The 21101-nt window shown below is 35.5% G+C and overlaps 2 protein-coding genes across 2 annotated transcripts; both read left to right on the top strand.

The window, feature by feature from the left end:
- Positions 1-4252: 4252 nt before the first annotated feature.
- On the top strand, positions 4253-12727 carry LOC100257276 (microtubule-associated protein 70-2). Its single transcript, XM_002271593.4, has 11 exons — positions 4253-5919; positions 7702-7787; positions 9143-9208; positions 9325-9495; positions 9737-9907; positions 10025-10180; positions 10287-10433; positions 11301-11372; positions 11461-12000; positions 12102-12277; positions 12427-12727. The coding sequence occupies exons 1-11, from the start codon at positions 5712-5714 to the stop codon at positions 12443-12445; spliced, it is 1812 nt and encodes a 603-aa protein (XP_002271629.1). The 5' UTR covers positions 4253-5711; the 3' UTR covers positions 12446-12727.
- Positions 12728-15921: 3194 nt separating this feature from the next.
- LOC100264051 (UDP-glucose iridoid glucosyltransferase) lies at positions 15922-18012 on the top strand. The gene is made up of 2 exons (XM_002266675.4): positions 15922-16519; positions 16612-18012. Exons 1-2 carry the CDS (start codon positions 16036-16038, stop codon positions 17502-17504), a joined length of 1377 nt encoding a protein of 458 aa, XP_002266711.2. The 5' UTR covers positions 15922-16035; the 3' UTR covers positions 17505-18012.
- Positions 18013-21101: the final 3089 nt, after the last annotated feature.

The raw sequence follows: 21101 nt of genomic DNA, 5'->3' as shown, positions 1-21101 counted from the left end.
TAGTATTGAAGGGTATATTGGTCTCTTCATATTTTATATCATTCTCATCAATTACTTAAAATAGTATTGAAGGGTACATTCATCTTTTCACATTTTATATCATTCTCATCAATTATGCAATTTTTATAGGTCAAATTTTAATATTTGGGCGTAGTTATGTCAAAAACACAATTGTCCCTACAAACAAGAAAGTGGTCGTCAATGGGGAGGAGAACTCTTTGAGGCTTTTTGGATTTGAGAATTTACAAATCTACCCTTAAGTAGCCAATCACGTACACAGCACGTGAAATTTATGTCCAGTAAAATTAATATCATTCAAGACAAAGGTGGAGTGGTTGTATTTAAGAAGGTTGAAAATGTGTTCGATTTTAAATCTAAGAGGCAGTGTGCAAAACAAGGGATTTGTGGGCGTGCAAAGGGTATTAAATCCTAAAAACAACATCAAATACTATTGTTTTTAGAGATGGTATGGTAAAGTTTTCGTGATTTAAGGATGGTGTTGTCCGTTGGTTATGAAAAAAGAGTTATAAAAATGAAGAAAAATTAAATCATTACGCTGGCGAGAGAGTAACGGAGAGGAAGGGCCAGTGAAGCGACCAAATCACGCAACCCCGGTCACCAGACTCACCACCCAGGTAACCCTAACCCTCTCTTCCTTCTTCTTCTCGTTCTTCTCACCTTAAAACCCTAATCAATCTCCCACACAGTAATTCCTGAAGAAAATTATATTAAATTTCTGAAATAAAAATCCGAAGAGCAGGGTTTTTTTTCCTTTTTCTTTTTTCCAAAACTGGATCATTTCATTATTTCCATTTGGCTAAAGAAATATCAATGGAGGATTTGAGGAGGTGTTTTTTGGTGAATCGAAGGAAACTATTTTGGGGTCGGGGGCGGGAATTCCCGGAAATTGGAGTTTGGTTTTCCTCACTCTTTTTTCTTTTTTTCTGAGAAGCAGCGAGAGCCCAAAGATTCCAACTTGCTGTTATATACCGTGATTTCCTTTATATTTTTTTGGGGGTTTGGGGATAGGGTTCTTGATCATGAGCTTATGATTGCAGAATCAGAAGCCAAAAAGCAAGGAAAGATGCCGCATAGAACTCGACCCATGACAGCCCTCTTGGTGTTTACTGGACTCAATGTTGTTTTGGCGTCAACCATTACTCCAGTCTATGATTTCGTCTGCTTCCTTCCATACTGGGAACGAAGGGTATGTATCTTAATTCCATTTTCTTTTTGCAATCGGGATACATATGCTAAAAGGACTATAAATTTTGTTCATATGGCTAAAAGGACTAGTATTGCTTGACATCTCCTAGCAAAGGCTAAAATTTAGCTTCTGAGAGGATGGTATGGCTGTAGGGAATTGCAAACAACAGCTTGATCATTATCATTTATTCTTTCTGTCCTTGATTGTTTATGATTCATGACATATGTATAAAAAACATGGAAATTATTCCTATCGGTTTTGTTTATGTGTGTGTGTGTTTTAAAAAATTTAATTGTCAAATTTAATGATGATTGAGAACTCTAGATTGCTTGTGAGTGGTATATATTTGGTTCATCCAGGAAGCTCCCTTCACCTAGCCTTGTGGTTGAACTATGGTGAGCCAGATTACTTTGGACTTAATGATAATGGATGATTAAGGAGCTCTATCGTTCTCTAATTGTTTCCAGCAATTACATTATGTAATAATGTCCAGAGCCAGCAATTTTTTAACCATTTTTTTCCATGGAATCATAGGCTCTCAACATACACTGGGTAAGCAAAATTTAAATACCGAGCTGAGTCTTCTAATCCTTCTTCAGAAGGTTTACAAAGTATTTGCGCCAAATGGCCGTAGTTCTCTCAGTCCAAATAGGTAGATTTTTAAGTAGATTCAATATTCAAGTTGTTTCTTAAAATCATGTGAATATGGAGATTCATGCATTTAAATTCTTTTTTCCTCCTTTTTTGGAGATATCATTCACACTGATCTTGTAGTGATCTTGTAGTGGTTGATGATGGGTCAGACAATGATCCTGAATAAGAACCTGAAAGGTAATTTTGCCAGCTAAATAAAGAGGCAAAAGAATGGCATGAACTATTAGAGAATTTTAGACATGTAGCTTAGATTTTGAGTTTTGATTGATAACAGTTGTCTGTGTGGATAGAATGCAGTATTTGCTTCCAACGGATAAGTGCGTAGTTTAAGGAGAAGCCCCATGGGTGTTTACCAAAATTATTGTTGTCCAATTTCTTCTTTTTTCCCCTTAAGATAAAGTTCTGGTGATAAAAGTGAACTTTGTATTCATTGGCAAGTAAACTGGTTAGTTTGATGAGAACTTCTGCTTGCCAATGAACTGTGTCTTTCTAGTCTCTGCTACTAGGACCAAAACTTTACAGCCTTTTAGGAACTTAAATATTTTTGAGAATGTACCCCTTAGCTTCTTTCAGATCTAAAGTTGCCAAACAGCTGAAAGTAGCCCTAAGGTCCAAATGTTATATTAATGTGTTAAGATATTTTTAGTCTTGTACATGCTTAGCTTAAAAGGAAAATTTCATTTTTTGAATTTTTATTATTATATGGCTATGGCCAATTTGATGTGGACTGCCAGGTCTGAGCACTCCAGCAGTTGAATGGTTTTGGGAACCTTCTTGGTCATATGATCAACCTAAGTAGATTAATGTCTGATATTCATGTGTACTACTCTGACATCTGCTCTAGTCCAGATTTCAACATGTTAGTGCATAAGCCATCTCAGCATGTGTCACAAATAATTTATAGTATTATTTGTTGCATAAATTTTTTTAGAAATTTAACTTTTTTTTATAATTACATATTCATTCAACTTGTTGTTCATGCAAGTTTGATCAAATCTCCATCCTCTCTGTGCTCAAATAAGTTATCCTCTCTAATTATCATAAATGAGTGGTTGATGGAGGACCTAAGAGTCTAAAGCAAACTGCAAACTATTAACTGTGAATCAAACAGTGTATATAGAAACTTGGGTATCAGATTGCCCTTATGAGGCATCAACAAATTGAACAAGAATACATGCTATCTAGAGCCATATCTATGTTTGGTTATTCAAACTAAAATTATTCTTAAGCACGCTTCAGAAATAAACATTTTTTTTTTCTTTTAATCCATATGGAGCAACATTGCTATGTATTGTTTTTTATTTTTTGGGGGAGATTCAAATCTAACCCATTATGATTCTTGCCAAAAAAAAAAATCTATATCCTATAATTAAGTTTTTATTTACCCTTATCTCATGTTTATTTGCTTATGTTGTATTTGCTGCAGCGAGAACGACGACGTCAGGAACGTGAGGCATCTTTAGTGCACTCTCAATCAACATAAAAGGGCCTCCAGGGTCAGTTGTTCAGTTAATATATATTATTATTGGTGTTTTGTGCTATGGTAAATCTGTTTCTTAGTGCTCAAATTTAGAAAGAGATGGATAATAAAGAAAAGAAACCAGCGCATGCTTACCATGGATTATCTAAATTGTAAATAGTCAGTTTTACTGTTTGCAAAATGTAAAATGCCACACTAAAGTTAGCAGGTCTGGGTACATGTGTCACAACTAAAAAAAAATTTCTTTGGTGCTACAGTATCATTTTTCATGGTATGTTGTGGTCTCTATTTGGGTTATACTAAGGTACCTTTGAAGGAAGCCCAATGTTGTAATTCTATCATGTCTTCCGCAAAGCGTGGATTATTCATTGTTCTTTGAGTAGAATCAACTCTACTCATGGTAGAAATGAACCCCATTTGAATTATAATTACACCGAATAGGCCTTTCAATTAACATGGATTGTATATATCATATTACCTGTCAAAATATTGTCCAAGTAAAGCACTTGCCCCTCTTGAGCTTTACATTTCTGTGTTTGAGGCAGAAAACAGTTTTTTCAAAGGGAATGGTTATCTTGCTTGGAAATGGGTTAGTGTAAGGCAACACTTCTTTTGTGTTTGCTGTAGCCAACTGTCTATGCTGTGACTTGAAGCATAGGCACTGTACTTAGATCAAAGCTCCTGCATGAATCCTCACATAATAAGTTCATATTCTATATGATTGATGATGATATCTGAGGATGACTCCCTGATAAATTCGTGGATGCTCTTCATAGCACCATTGAGTCTGTGATGTTGATATGAGGGAGCTCAGCAAAATTTATTTCTTAGGAGCATATGTATGTCTTAAGTAATTTATTCACGGACATGTTACTTGTATGTTAATTTATGCTATTGTGAGAATTTTGTAGGAGTGGGGCTGAAGGAAGGATCTGTCAGAGTGGGCAGACCCAGATGAAAGGCCCAAGAAGAGAGTGGAAATGGGTTGGGCTATAGTAGGCAGTAGTGGTTGAACCTTGCTGGAAGAAAATCCACTACTTATTTTTGTACAAGTGGAGCTTTGAGTGAGGAAAGCATGACGCTCCCGAAGACCTTTTGCCTTTTCACATTAATATTGTTGATGATCTGAAACGGACAGTTTCTAATGAAATTTTGGTGCCAATAATCTGTTGACTTTGAGGCTGTTACTGGATTTGGGTTTGGATAAAAACTTGAGTGGTTGGAACTTCTACTCAAATATGATTTGGGTGTGATAATGAAGGATGTATAGGATTCCAAACTTTAATGCTCGACCGGTCCCTTGTGGGTTGGTGGTACTACCACCCATGAAGATACTGGCTTAGTTCAAGAATAGTGAAAAGGGAAAAAAAAGACATTATTATTAATTCAATAGCCTGATCCCAATAATTGATGAGAAAAAAATTGAAAAAAGAAGAAGATATATATATGATTTTAATGACATTATTATTATTTATGGAAAATCTGAAAGTGAAGATGAGACCAAATCTGAAACCCAATTGAAGTGCCAATCATGGAAGGTACGCCGTACGCACAGGCCATGTGTGCAGATATTTTAGGTAAAAGGGGGGTGACATGTGACTGCGATATCGAGAAATGAGAATCGAGATTTTCTCAATTATGATACGCGCTCGTGTGAGTGCGCGTGTTGATGGAGTCTTAGAGCATAGAAGATCAGACCCCAGCATCGGTTGGAGTCACGCTTTGTCTCTAAAGCATGTGCCCTCTACGCTTTCCCACTCGCATGTGCACTTGTCCCACTTGCTCGCTCTCCCCCCCTTCCTTTTGCTTGCTTTCTCCGCCATTCGCCAATTCCCCTCCTCTGCTTCTAACATATCATCTGCTTACGTGACGCTTTCTCATTCGCTCAATTCTTATTAACCCTTACTCTTCTTAATCTCATTCAACGGTAATATTTTCACCTTGGGACCACCTCATTTCTAGCCGTTGGATGTGTGGAGAGAAGTGACAGCTTACTGACCAAGTCTTCAATGGTTGATAATTCCAATTTTATCCCACGATTATGTGAGTTTCACAAATAGAATCTTCGTCTCACAGCCGTTAGATCTTGTGACTTAACAATCCGATCACAAGTTATAATCAAACAAAATTATACACTAAATCCTGCCTCTTTTTTCTCTCTCTTCATTTAAACCCCGCCTAAACCCCTCCTTAATCCCATCATATATAAATCCCCACGCTTACAAAATACCAATCTCTCTTCCCTGAAAAAACAACGCATACACATGAACAGAGCTTCTCCTCTCTCTATTTTCTCTCTCTAGACATCCGCTGTCTTCTTCTGATTTCTAGGGTTGGAGTGTTGTATGTAATTGTGATTACAGATCCTCTATGGCGAACATCCACATTAGCAACGGCGAAGCTGGGCCGAGCTCCGACTCGCTCAAGCCCATGGTGCTCACATCATCAGCTTCGTTCAAGGCTCGCAAGAAGCCTACCATCTCCAGAGCTGGCTCCGAAGTCGAAGATGTCATCAACCTTTTGCACGGTTCCGATCCAGTCCGTGTCGAGCTCAATCGCCTCGAGAACGAAGTCAGAGGTAACAGTTCTTTCTTCTTCTATCGTTTATTTTCTAGGAAAATTTCTGTCGATAAAGGGAATTTCTTGTGCAAGCGGTTGTTTTTGGAGCTTACTGAAGAAACGCAGTGAATTGGTCAAAACCTGTCGGTAAAGTATCAGTGGACACGAAATGTTGCCTTTATTATTATTATTATTTTTTTGGAAGCTTTTGCGAGAGTTAGGGTTTTATTGTCTTTTGTGGGTTTGATTACTGTTTTTGGTTAAATTGCACTGGTAATCCTTTTTTGAAGAAGAATGCGATTAATATTTTTTATTTTAGTCATTTTCATTGGAGAGAATTAGATTGTTTAATCACTGATGGAAAATAGTTCCAGAATAAAATTTGCCGGTGAAATCTATTTTTCTAAAAGCTACATTTGTCCTTATGACTGGGAAGGAATACATTTCTTCTCAGTCGGCTCGGAAAACAAAATTATCTCGACACCTTAAACCTGTCCTTTTGATTGAACGCACAAGACAGGGTCAATGTTCCTTTCCTGCTTCTTTTATTAATTTTTTAAATAGAATTTCTATGAAGATGACGAATTTTCTCATCTTAGGCTGTTAAAAACTTTTTTGATGGTTCTTTTTCTTTTCCTTTTCTTATAATGGTTGGTTTTATTTATTTATGGTTTTTCTTTTTGGTTTTATTTATTTTTCACGAGTCTGTTTCCTCTTTACCAATAAAATAATAATTTAAAAAAAAAATTAATTGCTTAATTGCCTCATTAGCTGGAGCTGCCTTCTTTTCCTTTGGCTGTTGTGTTATCAATATCTATTTTCTCCTCTGAGTGCTCCATCTTGCTTGGGCCAAAATGTATGTGAATCAGAGAGAGATGATAATTTTGACTCGAGCACTGCTGAAAATGGTAGATAACTTTCTTGTGAAAAACTGAAAATTATCTAAAAAAATGCACACAAGCTGTAAAAAATAATATTAAAATAAAGACAAAAATATAAATAAGAATTAGGATAATAATTCTTATTTCCTAATTCTTATTTATATTTTTGTCTTTATCAAAAAAAATAAAAATAAATAAGAATTAGGATAAACCCAAAAGTAAATTTTGGTCAGTGAGGCAACCAAATGAAAAGGTATATACATGTTGAAATCCTTTTTCCTGACTCTACAAAGAGTAATATTCCTGCCTTAGAGCATTATGATTTATGCTATGAATCCAGATAATGCATCAGAACTTCAGCCTCTTTAACCCATAATGTAATTGTCACTCTTTTGAAGGCTTTCTTTATCTGGGGTTTATCTCAGTACCTTTCTAAGTTTCAAGTCAAGTGTAAAAGGACTGGGTGATGCCTTCTATTTAATCACGAAAAGTCACTGCTTTTGGAGGATTAGAGTCCTAAGCAAGGGCAGTATGACTGTCTGGGAATACTCTTTAACATATGCTTTCCAGTGCTAATTACCAAAAGGAACTGATAGAGCATGTTTTCAAGCCTCCCTTTGCCCTGTTTTTAACTGTGTGGACTCCGCTGCTAAATTGTGCAGTCATATGGATTAAATTCATCCGAGCTGAAGCAGAAGTGAATTTTCTTCAAAACATGTACAAGCTCAGTATTCTATCATGATACACAATGCTTATAGTTAATGTACTGAACATGGTTTGTATTTTCAAATCCTTGGGAGGTTAAAACCTTAAAGGAAACAAGGCTCTGCAATAGTCCTGACAGTTTTTTTGATTCAAATGTAGAATAGAAGTAATTCAGGGAATTAGTAGATTTTTAAATCTTTTTACCATATTTGCAGACAAAGATAGGGAACTGGGAGATGCACATGCGGAAATCAAGGCACTGAAATATTCAGAACGCCTCAAAGAGAAAGCAGTTGAAGAGGTACTTTACTTGCAATACTATGGCTATTGGAAGAGTCATATTTGGCCAACAAGGATTGAAAATAAAAGGGAAATTACATTTTATTTAGCTTGTAAATTGGGTTCATACTGAGGACATACCCCTAGGGTTTAGATTACATGCTTTTATGTGGTAAAATAAATAACTGGATTATCTTTGGTCCCTTCCTTTTAGGGTTTGAAGATAGCAAAATCAAGCATTACTATTTCCAACTCTTACGTCATGAGTTTCAACAAAAAAAAAAAAAAAGGGAAGATTTTTTCCTTCAGCCTAAACAGTTTTACTAATTCCCAAAGTTTATATATATAAGATGGATATCGAGTTTGGAGTCAATTCTTGGGTCCACGTTATGCTTGAAATAGGATTGAACCTAAATTTTGTGATTTTTTTTCCAAAAATGGAAAGTGTATTCCAAGCTTTAGAATATGTGATCAAGATATGCCTATTGTTCTTATATGCCTCCTGTTGTCATTCATGCCTGGGAAAATGCTTACCTTTCCTATCTACCTTTGCTATACAACCAGTCAATTCCTTGGTGTTTCGACTCCATATAGCTTGCCTTCAACTAGGCCATGTTTTATGTTGCTCAGAGTGGTAATGACTTTATAACAGAGATGCTGCTGCTCTCTTCAAAATGCAGTGCAGCAAGGGTAGAACAGTTACCTTATTGCTTGGCCTATACCCAAAAATTACTTTATTCCTGACTCGCTTGTGTGAGTTATGTTGATCCTTTAATCTCTCGGTCAATCAATGAATTGATCTTCAAGGTTGATTTTCATACTGGTCAGTTATCTTTGCTACCTTTTCCACACTTTAATTTTATAGGCATTTTGGTACTTTTCCAGTTTAGTTCTCCGGCTTACACTCATCAACTCCCCTAACACACCTTGGTGCTTGCTTTGCATAACGTCATGCAAATCCTATAGAAATACCTCTCTTTCAATTTCACTGGTGAATGGTCAGTCGGTGATTCAGTATTGCTGTGGTTTAGACAATAAATTGTAGTTGGCCATATAGGTCACACTCTTACAGTCTGCTTCAGTGTCAACTGCCCTAAAACATTTCTCTCACACTAGAATGAGGGCTTTGTATTGAATCTAGTGATGCAGTTGTCACATAGTGAAGATTTGAATGTTTAAGTAAACACTTTCACAACTGAACCTGGCTTTTAGGCATTAATGAAGTAGGCCCCATGTCCAGGAATAGATGGGTTGAACTTCCTTAGTCATACCAAGGAACTCAAGGGGAATATATACATACTTATATATGAGAGACAGAGAGAGAGAGATTTATAAGCTGGCTTTCTCATATATTTCTGTTGGTTGATGCCATTTCAGCTAACTGATGAGCTACAAAAAGTAGATGGAAAATTAAAAGCAACTGAAGCACTCTTGGAAAGCAAGGTACAGAATATGGTTATTGCTGTTGTCCCAAGGAGTTTTTCATCTTAAGATGTTTTCTCTGTGTGGTAATTAAAAAAAATGTTTTCTGTATTCATTGATGGGCTATTATTTTGTAGAACCTTGAGATTAAGAAGATAAATGATGAGAGAAAAGCAGCTCTGGCTGCCCAATTTGCAGCAGAAGCCACACTTCGAAGAGTTCATGCTGCCCAAAAAGATGATGAAATGCCTCCTATTGAAGCCATCATCGCCCCACTGGAGGCAGAGCTAAAGCTGGCTAGACTAGAGGTAAATTTCCATCCTGCCACAAGTATTATTTGTTGCCTGTTTTCACTACCTCCAGTCATGTTGTACTCATACTGTTATGCATTCTTAAACATCAGCCTCTTGCGCCGCCGTCCCCCCCCCCTGCTCCTCATGTGCATTTTTTCTAGAAAATTGATGCTTATTTGGTGTTGTCAAGGGTATATGGTCAAGAGCAATAACAGTAATTTTTTAACTAATTGTGCCTGAGCTTTTGGTTTGCTAGGCAGCAAAGTTGCAGGATGACAATAGAGCACTGGATCGACTAACTAAATCTAAGGAGACTGCTTTACTTGAGGCTGAGAGAACTGTTGAGATTGCTTTGGCAAAAGCATCCTTGGTTGATGATCTGCAAAACAAAAACCAAGAACTCATGAAGCAGATTGAAATATGCCAGGTTTGTCTATTTTTCAAATTCTGCTTTTGCCTATGCTTTTCAAGTATATGAAATAATTTGCTATGGTGTACCAGTGAGTGGTACAGAATTGGGTTTAACATATATCTATTATAACAGGAGGAGAACAAAATCCTGGACAAAATGCATCGGCAAAAGGTTGCAGAGGTCAAAAAGCTAACACAAACTGTTTGTGAACTTGAAGAGGCTGTTTTGGCTGGGGGAGCTGCAGCAAATGCTGTGCGTGATTACCGGCGGAAAGTGCAAGAAATGAATGTAAGTACTATTATTCTTGCACTCCTATAGTTATTTCAAAATACCTGGTGACCATCCTGAGGATATAACAAGTCTGCAAGCTGCTTCTAACTTCAAGCTCCTGTAGGATGAGAGAAAAATTTTGGACCGGGAACTATCTCGTGCAAAGGTTACTGCAAATCGAGTTGCTGTTGTTGTTGCAAATGAATGGAAAGATGCCAATGACAAAGTGATGCCTGTGAAGCAATGGCTTGAAGAAAGAAAATTTTTTCAGGCATGTTATGCTTTTAATTCAGTCTTTATTTATATGAATATTAGCTAAGTATGATTTCCACGAGTCATTTTTCTTGAACATATGTTAACATCAGTTGGAAGTGAAAACTTGTGAGATTGGAGTTAGTGTTAGGAAAAAAGAACAAGAAGGAGAAAAAGGAAGTATAGAAAGGTTTAGCTTTGTCTCAGTTTCTAACTTGACTTTCCTATGCCTTCTCACTTATTTATATTATTAACTAGGATTAAAATATACACCACAAATAACTAATATGTAATAACTAGTAAACAACATCTAATAAAGTATAGCAAAATGATATAAACTGTAAACAAACAGCAAAATTATGTTTTTCCTTTTTCTTTTGGAGGATTACCATTATATCATCTATTATGACCTACACAGATCCTATTTCTGTTGTGATCTATGCAGATCCCATTTCTGTTGTGCTGCAAGTAAGAAAAAGTAGCTGATATCATGTTTGCCATACTTTGCTTTTAATTTGCTTAAATGGGGATAAAACTGAAACTAGGATTCTTGAAGTTACTTTTCCAAAAATGGAAAGTCAGATGCACCCAAGCTTGATGAATGAAAAGGTGAATAGTTACTGAGGAGGGGCTCTTTAAAGTTATTCCCAATTGCAAACAAGGTCCTGTTGCCTTATATGATTGACCTGTGTATAAATTTCTTTCAAAACTTGCTTGTGGCCAAGTATCAGAATGATTTTTCTGCCAGTAAGTACTAGGGAAGGTCAAATCATGTCGTGGCTTTCTTATTAGCACATATTGTTAAACTGTTGGTAAAAAGTGTGGATGTTTAAAGCTGGGTGAAATATATTTTGTCTCTCTTATTATAGTTTTTATATCTCTGTAGGGAGAAATGCAACTACTTCGAGATAAACTGGCTGTAGCAGAGCGCACAGCCAAGGCTGAAGCACAGTTAAAAGTGAGGGAATTAACTTATTTTTAGTATTACCTTCTTTTTAGTTATTTTATTAATTTCATGGTAATGGTCCATCCATTGACTTGCTTAGGAGAAATATCAACTACGGTTCAAAGTGCTAGAAGAAAGACTTAGAGCATCTCCAAGTGGTAATTTACGCACAACTTCAGAAGGAAGAAGTATAAGCAATGGGCCGTCGCGACGTCAGTCTCTTGGTGGGGCAGAAAACTTGTCAAGATCAGCCTCCAACGGCTTTGCATTGAGGAGAACAGCAAATTCACAATCCGGGTCGATCAGGTCCAACAGTGCCAGTGTGTTATTAAGAAATGCCAAGATCTCATCAAGATCATTTGATGGTGGTAGTAGATCACTAGATAGAGATAAAGTGATTCCAAATGCAGCTAGGAAACATGAAGTGCTCACTGACACCAATGATCAGATCCAAAATGCCAAGACAATTGGTACACATGAGGCAAGCACAAATGGAAATCGGAGTGAGAAAACAAAATCAGAACTTGATGATTCAGTCTCTGGAGTGTTGTATGATATGTTACAGAAAGAGGTTATCACTCTTAGAAGAGCTTGCCATGAGAAAGACCAGAGCCTTAAGGACAAGGATGATGCAATTGAGGTTGGCCATTATCCTTTTTTTTCTATATTGCAGCAGCTGACCCCCCTTCTCTTTCTGTGCCTCTTTTAACACAAAATTATTATGTTGTTGCTGCCACCCAGATGTTGGCAAAGAAGGTCGATACATTAAACAAAGCAATGGGAGTTGAGGCCAAAAAGATGCGAAGAGAAGTTGCTGCTATGGAAAAGGAAGTTGCGGCCATGCGTGTTAGCAAGGAGCATGATCCAAGGGCACGACGCCCAAGCGCTCCTAGAGGCTCTCAGTTGCTTTCTGCAAGGTAAACTCCAAATTATATCCTTGGATCAATCCAACGTGGCCGATTTCCTTGTTACAACCCATAAAGCTTGGAAGCATGCAAGCATTATCCAATTGAGAAGAGAATGTAAACTAGAGTATGACTAAGAATATGGTGTGCTTCATTTTCAGGAATGCACGAAACTCATAGGTAATGGATGTGGCTGCGACCCACTGACCCAGATAAAGGCATCTTTTATTTCTTCCGCCTCTGCTGTCAATGGGTTGGTACTGTTTTGTTATTATTTTTCTCTTTTCGTTTTTACCTGTATCGGCCAAGTAGTCGACTTGTAAAGAACTGACTTTAGGCTTTCCAGGAAATGATCCCACTCCACTGTTGTATATTTTGTATTGAATATTACTAAAAGTTAATCTCAAATTACGTGTGCCCTGAAATTAATATATATATAAACAAGTTGGTCAGTTTTTCCTATTGGTTTTTCTTTTGTTCCTTCGAGAGAACGATAACAAGCTCAATTTGAATAATGTGGATTTATTATTACCATGGGAAAAATGTTTCGCTCATAATTTTATTCGGGTTGATGTGTAAAGATCATCGAGTTTAAGCCTTTGAGAAATAAGGATTTTGAAGCAATGAAAAATTAATCATTGCTGGAGGCATTGTACTTTTTTACTTTCTTTGATAAATTGTTTTAAGAAGGTTAGATGGAGAGAGAAAAAAACGTGGAAAACAAGTAATGGAGGGGGCCAGGCGTGTAGGTGGGAGAAGTGAAAGATTTGAGATGATGTTAATTGCTACTTGGCTGGCTTCCGTTCATGCAGGCACCACTCTTTAACAGTGAGAGTGATGTAGGACAACCGTATGATTGCCTACACTCAAGGTAGGTGGGCTTGGAAAACCCTATATGGTTGGCTGGGGTAGGTGAACTAGGGTTTTATTTTTATAAAAAAAGATCGATAAATAAATTTTATGATAAAGAAAATTATAAGATAAAAAATAAAAATAAATTAGAAACGATGAAGAAAATATGAAAAATCCGTAAAAGAAAATCAATGGAGTTTTACCATTTGAGGGTTGCAACATTATAATGAAAGAAAATATAATATTATTCATATCAATTCATTCCTTTGATTTATATTGATTAGCTTATTTATAAGCTTCTCTAAGAAATCTAAAGTTTATTAGAACTCTAATAACCTATTATGATTTTAATTCTAATTACAACATTCAAAGTCTACAAGGACTATAATAATCTATCATAACTCAAATTCTAATTATATTATAACTTAATTAGCTAATCCTAATTTGATTTCAATAAATATTAATTCTAATTTAATTCCAAGTAATATTAATCATACTTTAATTACAACCAATACTAATTCTTTTTCTTGATATATATATATATATATATATATATATATATATATATATATATATATATATATATATCTTGAAGATTCATCCTCATCAATTCTCCCTGACTTGAAAAAAATTCAACCTCGAGTTTTAGTGATTTTTCATGATCAATTGAAATTCCGAGCAATGCCTTCCACCATTTCTTTCTTCGTCGTCTCTTTCCCATAGTAAGACAGGATCTCAAGATCTCTTGAACTTATTCAATTTCATGCAAGACAAATATTGGACTTCAAAAAACTTCTTAATATTGTTTTGTAGAAGAATAAGATTCTTGAATTCCCTATATTCAAAATAAATTTCAGCGGGTTCTTCACGTTTGCCACCACTCATGATAATGTTTGGCCTTGGAAAGTCAAACTCGATTCTTCTAAAACTTCTTTGAGTTCTTCTATTGATTGATCTAGTCAATTTCATCACCTCTTGCTCTCTAGATTCATCATTGATGATTTCTTCCTCCTTTCTAGTAACTTGACTTGCTTTTTAGTAATAATATTTTTGAAACTGGGTCTTTCGGCGATACGAAGTCATTATCAAACACCAATTTATTTTGCCAAAACCAGAGCTTCCACACCGCAACTCCAAACACTAATGGCCACTCATACTCTCCTTACTCTCAATTGCTTCTTCAAATTATGTAAAATTATGCATGAGCCATTCAGAACTACTCCATTTTCAAAAATCTCTCTTCACATTCGTCCATAACAAAGTTTCCCATACTTTTTTTGCTAACCTGCAGTCACGCAACACATGAAGGCATTATTCGACTTTATTCAGGCATCAAACACAATTCAGCGAAGCTGTTATGTCTTTTGAAGTGATTTTCATTTGTCAGCAACTTGTTGTGCAAAGCCAGCCACATAACTTCAACTTGCTTTTTAGTAAGAATATTTGATAACTCTTCTAGTTTTAAGAGTGCTAATTTTTCCTTTGGTTGCTTATGTGGTGGAATTTCCTTCATTGGACAAAGAATCTTTTTATGCCCATTGCACACAAATGTGTATGTGTTCTCATATCCATCATGTTGGATCCTTTCCTCAAAAAGCTCTAGTCTTCCAAGCATAATACGGACAACTTTCATAGGCAAAACATCACACCGTGCTGATAACTCAAAATTATTAATGAAATTAAACATCACTAGACAACGAGAACTCAACAAAATAGATGTGTCATTTACCCATGCTATTTGATAGGGATTTGGATGATCTTTTGTCTTTAGATTAAGCTTCTCAACAAGCTCCTCTGAAACTAGATTGGAACAACTACCTCCATCAATAATCAAAGTACATAGTCTCCTTTAACAAGCAACATGAGTTTGGAAGATGCTAGTACGTCGCCAATCCTCCTCTTCATTTAGCCTTAGTATGTTCACCAATGGCTATATAAAAAAAGTTGTAGCCTTCAACCATATTTGCATATGTTACTCCACTCCTCAATTACATATGCCTTCATGCCAAGAATTTTCGCTCTGATACCAAAATTGGTGTAGGACAACCCTAGGATGATTGCCTCAAGGGTAGGTGGACTAAGATTTTATTTTTTAGGATGTAAGGAAAGGAACAATGAATAAATTTTATGGTAGAGAAAATTATAAGATAAGAAATAGAGAGAAAAAAGAAACAATGAAGAAAAGATGGAAAACCTTAGAGTTTCATTAAGGCCTTCTAAGAGTCTCACATAGAAGAAAATCAATGGAGTCTCACCATTGAGGGTTACAACCTTGCAATGAAAGAAACTATAATATTATTCATATCAATTCATCCATTTAATTTACATTGATTAACCTATTTATAAGCTTCTCTAAGAAATTCAAAGTTTACTAGGACTCTAATAACCTATTATGATTCTAATTCTAATTACAACATCCAAAGTCTACTAGGATTATAATAACCTATCATGACTCAAATTCTAATTATATTATGACTTAACTAGCTAATCCTAATTTGATTCCAAAAAAATATTAATTATACTTTAATTCTAAGTAATATTAATCCTACTTTAATTACAACAAATACTAATTCTCTTTCTTGATATATATATATCTTGAAGATTCATCCTCACCAGGGAGACGCTCACCCCACCACCACCTCCTCCTCCTTCTTCACCTGCTTGATTTCCTTATCCACGCTTTTATAACTGCTCATGCTCCCTTCACCTGCTTGATTCCCTTATCCATGCTTTTATTACTGCTTGATTCACCTGCTCCTCCTCCTTCACCCGCTTGATTCCCTTATACACGCTTTTATTACAGTTCATTTTCAAGTCATTTTTGTTTGTTAAATGATCCCAGCTACTACTTGGGTCTACTAATTCCTTGGTGTATATATGAGCTTCTCAGTATAGGAAATTAATCCTGACATTGTAGAATGCCCCTACAAGACATGGAGAAGCGTAGGCAAGGAATTAGGGATCACCTGGTACTAGTTCCATGCCCATTTCAAGGCCACATGAAGCCCATGCTTCACCTGGCCAATCTCCTTCACTCTAAAGGCTTCTCCATCACCATTATTCACTCACAATCCAACTCTCCAAATCCTTCTCACTACCCCCACTTCTTCTTCCGCTGCTTGGGTGACTCCTCCCACATCCAATCTGCCTCTGATGGTGATTTTGTGCCCTTCATATCTGCCCTTAACCAACACTCTCCCACCATATTTCGTGATCTCCTGCTTCGTATGCATTTCCAGGATCCTATCTTGTCCATTATTCACGACTCTGTTATGTACTTCCCTGTTACTGTCGCTGATGAACTGGATATTCCAAGGATCGTCTTGCGCACTAGTAGTGCTGCTGCGGGTTTCGCTTTCGCCCTCTCTATCCCTAAACAACAAAGATCACTTCCTTTCCAAGGTATATATATATTGAAAAATATCGAAACGAACCTGACTTGAATGCGTTTTTTTATTTAACTTTCTGATTCAACAACCTTTTTGACTGATCAGAAAATGAATTAGAGGAAGCTTTGGTAGAATTTCCATCCATCAGAGGGAAGGACCTGCCAGTGATCAACACATTTCACAAAGAAGCCCGGGATGAGTTCCTTGCTCGTGTTCATCACGGAACAAGGACAGCCAGTGCAATTGTGTGGAACACTTTCAGGGGTCTCGAGCAAACAACATTGGAGAAAATGGAACTACTCTTCTCTGTCCCAAACTTCCCAATAGGCCCTCTTCACAAACATTCAGGAGCTTCTTTGACCAGCTTTGTGACCGAGGACCATGGCTGCATTGCCTGGCTAGATCAGCAAGCTCCAAGCTCAGTGATTTACGTAAGCATTGGTAGCCTAATCACAACGAGTGAAAGTGAGCTAGTTGAGATGGCTTGGGGCCTAGCCAACAGTGGCCAACCCTTCCTGTGGGTGGTTCGACCCGGTTTGGTCAATGGCTCATCCAACGCTGCCCAGCTCTTGCCGAAAGAGTTTAAAGAGACCACGAATAAAAGGGGCAGAGTCATTAGTTGGGCGCCTCAAGAAGCAGTGTTGGCACACCGATCAGTGGGAGGGTTTTGGACACACAGTGGATGGAATTCAACAGTTGAGAGTATTAGTGAGGGGGTCCCAATGCTATGCTCTCCGATTGTGGGGGACCAAAGAGTGAATGCAAGGTTTGTGAGCCATGTTTGGAGGATAGGCATACAATTAGAGGATGGAGTGGAGAGAGGGAAGATAGAGAAGGCTATTAAAAGGCTCATGGTTGATGAAGAGGGAACGGAGATGAAGAAGAGAGCTATGGATTTGAAAGACAAGGTGGCATCTTCCTTGAGACAAGGTGGTTCCTCTTCCGAGTTTTTACACAGTTTGGTGGATTTCATCAAGGGAAAATTATGTAATCCTTAATTTGTTTGTGAAGATAGGCATGGAAATTGCTGATAGTGTTGGGGGATCTTTCTCAATAAAACCCCGTTTCGTTAGGTGTGGTGTGGGCCAGCTGTTGAGTCTACTCACAATGTCTATTTCAAATTTTCAAGACGACTGGCCCTTGACGGAATGAAGTTTGTCTTATATGCTTCTTTGGCAAGTACTTCCCTGTTGCTGAAAATTGGCAACATTGAGTAGTGTCCAGGGATGCTTTTGCTTCTGCTTTGCTTTTCATTTTCAATTAATATATGTCAGTAACATTTAATAATCCTTTTGGGCATGGTCTGGACAGCAAAGGGGCTCACTGCAGTGAGGTCGGTTGCTAATTGTCGGGATTTTTTCTTTTTCTTTTTTCACATTTAGTTGTGGGTCTCTCGTACACATCGAAGAGTGGGATCGATCGCTGCCAACAAAATTTGGTATCACGGTTTTGTATTTAACTTATATTTTATTGTTTTATATTTTAATTTTATTTATTTATATTTCATCTCATATATTTATATCATCCGTTAAGGGCTAAAATTCCAAGTTGATAACAAATTATTCTATAATTTTTCTTAATTGTTTTTTTGCAAGGAGAGTAGGTCATTGTTGAGTCCATAATGACTATCGTTAGGATGGATGATACTTGAAAGTGATATTAGTTATTCCATTTGTGACATCTCACATTAAATAAGGAGGAAAGTTATCAAAATTTTATAAATATATATATTTTTTTTAATTTTGTAAACATGTTTTAAAGTCGTAAGGATCTCTTTGGACTCGGAGCGGATAATATTAACATAATTGGATATGTGTTATTACAAGTGATAGTAAAGTCAATTATTAGCTTCAGTGTAGGAGTTTGTTTACTCATGTGAAAGGTGTTTATTTATTTGACCTAATAATTTGTCTATATAGGAGGGTATTTATGTTATCTCATATCAAATAAAGAAAAAAGTTTTTAACACTATATAAGTATAGATCCATCTTAGTCTTATAAATGTATTTTAAAACCGTGAGTGTCCCTTTGAACTTAGATCGAACGCTATCTACATGATTACACAATTTATATTATATCATTAGCCCTTTATACCCTTAATTTCATTTATTTTTAAAATTCTAAAAATATATGGAGAAATTGTATTTGGATGTATCATTGTTGAGTCCATAATGACTATCATTTTCACGGAAGGTAATCAAAAGTGATGTTAATCATAGCCTTTTATACCTCTAATTTATTTTATTTTTTAAATTCAAAAAAATATATAGAGAAATTGGTTTTGCATCCATCAAACCTCTTTTTACATTCACCCTTTTACTAAACTTTTTTAGGGTAAAAATATCTCATACTAAAATCCTTAAATTATCCTTTAAGTACAAAAATATATCAAGTTTCGTTCCTTTCTTATTTGATATCTCACATCGAATAGGGAAAAAATTTCTAACACTTTATAAGTATAAGTCATTTTTAACTTTGTAAATATGTTTTAAAGTCGTAAAAATCCCTTTGGACTCAAAACGAATAATATTAATATGATTGGGTGTGGGTCGTTATAAATGGCATCAAAGTCAATCATTGACCTCGGTGTGGGAGTTTGTTCACTTTTGTGAGAGGTGTTTGTTTATTTGATCTTGCAATTTGTCTATATAAAGGGTCTTATGTTATCCCACATCGAATAGGGGATAAAGTTCTTAACACTATATAAGTTCATCTTAACTTTGTAAATACGTTTTAAAACTGTATGGGATAAAATTTATTTGGATGTGTCATTGTTAAGTCCGTAATGACTATCATTTTCATGGAAGGTAATAGAAAGTGATATTAGTTATAGCGTTTTATACCTTTAATTTCTTTTATTTTTTTAATTCAAAAAAATACAGAGAAATTGTTTTTGCATCCATCAAACCTCTTCTTGCATTCACACTTTTAATGAAAAAATTGCATTTGTTATTGCATTTTGAAGTTGAAAGAAGGAGATGTTGCAAATAGTGTTCGAAGTTGTAAGGTCCAACGTTTTATAATTATTTGATGTTGTACTTTCAAATATCTTAAAAATGTTCAAAACTATACTTTTATACATTTTTTTGTTGTTTGAACTTCAACCAGATACAATATTGCAAATGGTATTTAAAGTTATAAGGTCAAATTTTTTACAATTATCCGGTGTTGTACTTTCAAACATCTTAAGAATATTTGAATATGTAAGTTTAGAAATCATGGGATGGGACGAGGTTTATTTTTTTTTATTTTCTTTATTCTTATTTTACTTTTTCACAAATTTTCACTTCTAAATTATTTTTAAATTCTTTATAATTGTTTTTTAATTATTTTTACAATGAGATTTTTGTTAAATAAACTTCAAAGAAAATGATTTTCTATTAGGCTATGCTTGGTTCTTAAAAAAGTTGAAGGAAAATGCAAAGGAAAGAAAAATAGGAGAAAAAAAAAAAGAAGGAAAATAAAAAATAGATTTAAAATTAAAAAATGATTTTTATATAATTCTTCAACCTTATTTCACTTATTTTCTTTCATTATATAAAGAGTATATAATTTAAAATTTTATAAATATTTAACTAATTTTAATTATATTTAATTTTCTTTCATAATTTCTATGGTAAAACTAAATATAAGAAAATTATTTTCTTTAATATTTTTTTCTTAATAATTTTTGGAAACAAACATAATCAGATTTTTTTTTTATCATACATTTATAATGCTTAATATAAAATTTAATAAGAACCTAATTTTTAATTTTGACTATAGATGGTATTTTTTTTCTAGATCACAAGTACGTTGGTTAAATTAAAAAAAAAAAATGCTATTTTAGTAACTGATTAATATTATGGAATTAAAAATAGGGTTAAATTTTGAGAAAATAAATAATATTAAAATACAAAGAAAATAACTTATCATTAAATTAATAGATTAAATAATTTATTAATAATCTCCTCCGGCTTTTCAAACTTTACAGGGGAAGCCCAAATGCCAAAACACGGAGTTTCAAAAAATAAAAGCTCAACTTCAAACGGGTTTCTAAAAACTGAAGCCCAAAGCCCAAAACCCATAAATAGGAAGCAATCACCTGAAGAGGGGTTGTTTGTCTCCCTGAGGGCCTAACAAACCCAACGACATAGGCAGAGAGAGAGGCGGGAAAGCTGAGCTGGAGCAATCAAGAAACTCAACTGTTCTTCCCTTTCATTATGATTTTCAATCATTGTTTCTTTTAACGTTTTAAAATGGCTATGAGACCGCCTTGCCTTCGTCTCAGAATGGTGGTCTCTTGTTTCTACACATACCATTCCATGCATTCTCTCGGTCTCCCGTTCTCTTTTTTCAAACCTACGATCTTTCCTCATAGGCTCTGTTTGGTTTCCAAGAAAGTGGTCTAGGTCTCTCTTTTTGTTGATTTATCTTTGGTTTACAAGAATCAGGATCGAAGTAAAATGGGTTCTTGATTTATGTTTAGTTTTTCTTTTTCAAACCTACGTTTTGATCTTTTCTCTCCGGCTCTGTTTGGTTTCCAAGAAAGTGGTCTAGGTCTCTCTCTTTTTCTTGATTTATCTTTGGTTTACAAGAATCAGGAGTGAAGTGAA

The sequence above is a fragment of the Vitis vinifera genome, chromosome 8, assembly GCF_030704535.1.
Source record: "Vitis vinifera cultivar Pinot Noir 40024 chromosome 8, ASM3070453v1".
NCBI classification, from domain to species: Eukaryota; Viridiplantae; Streptophyta; class Magnoliopsida; order Vitales; family Vitaceae; genus Vitis; species Vitis vinifera.
This window is presented reverse-complemented; position numbering and strand designations above follow the sequence as displayed.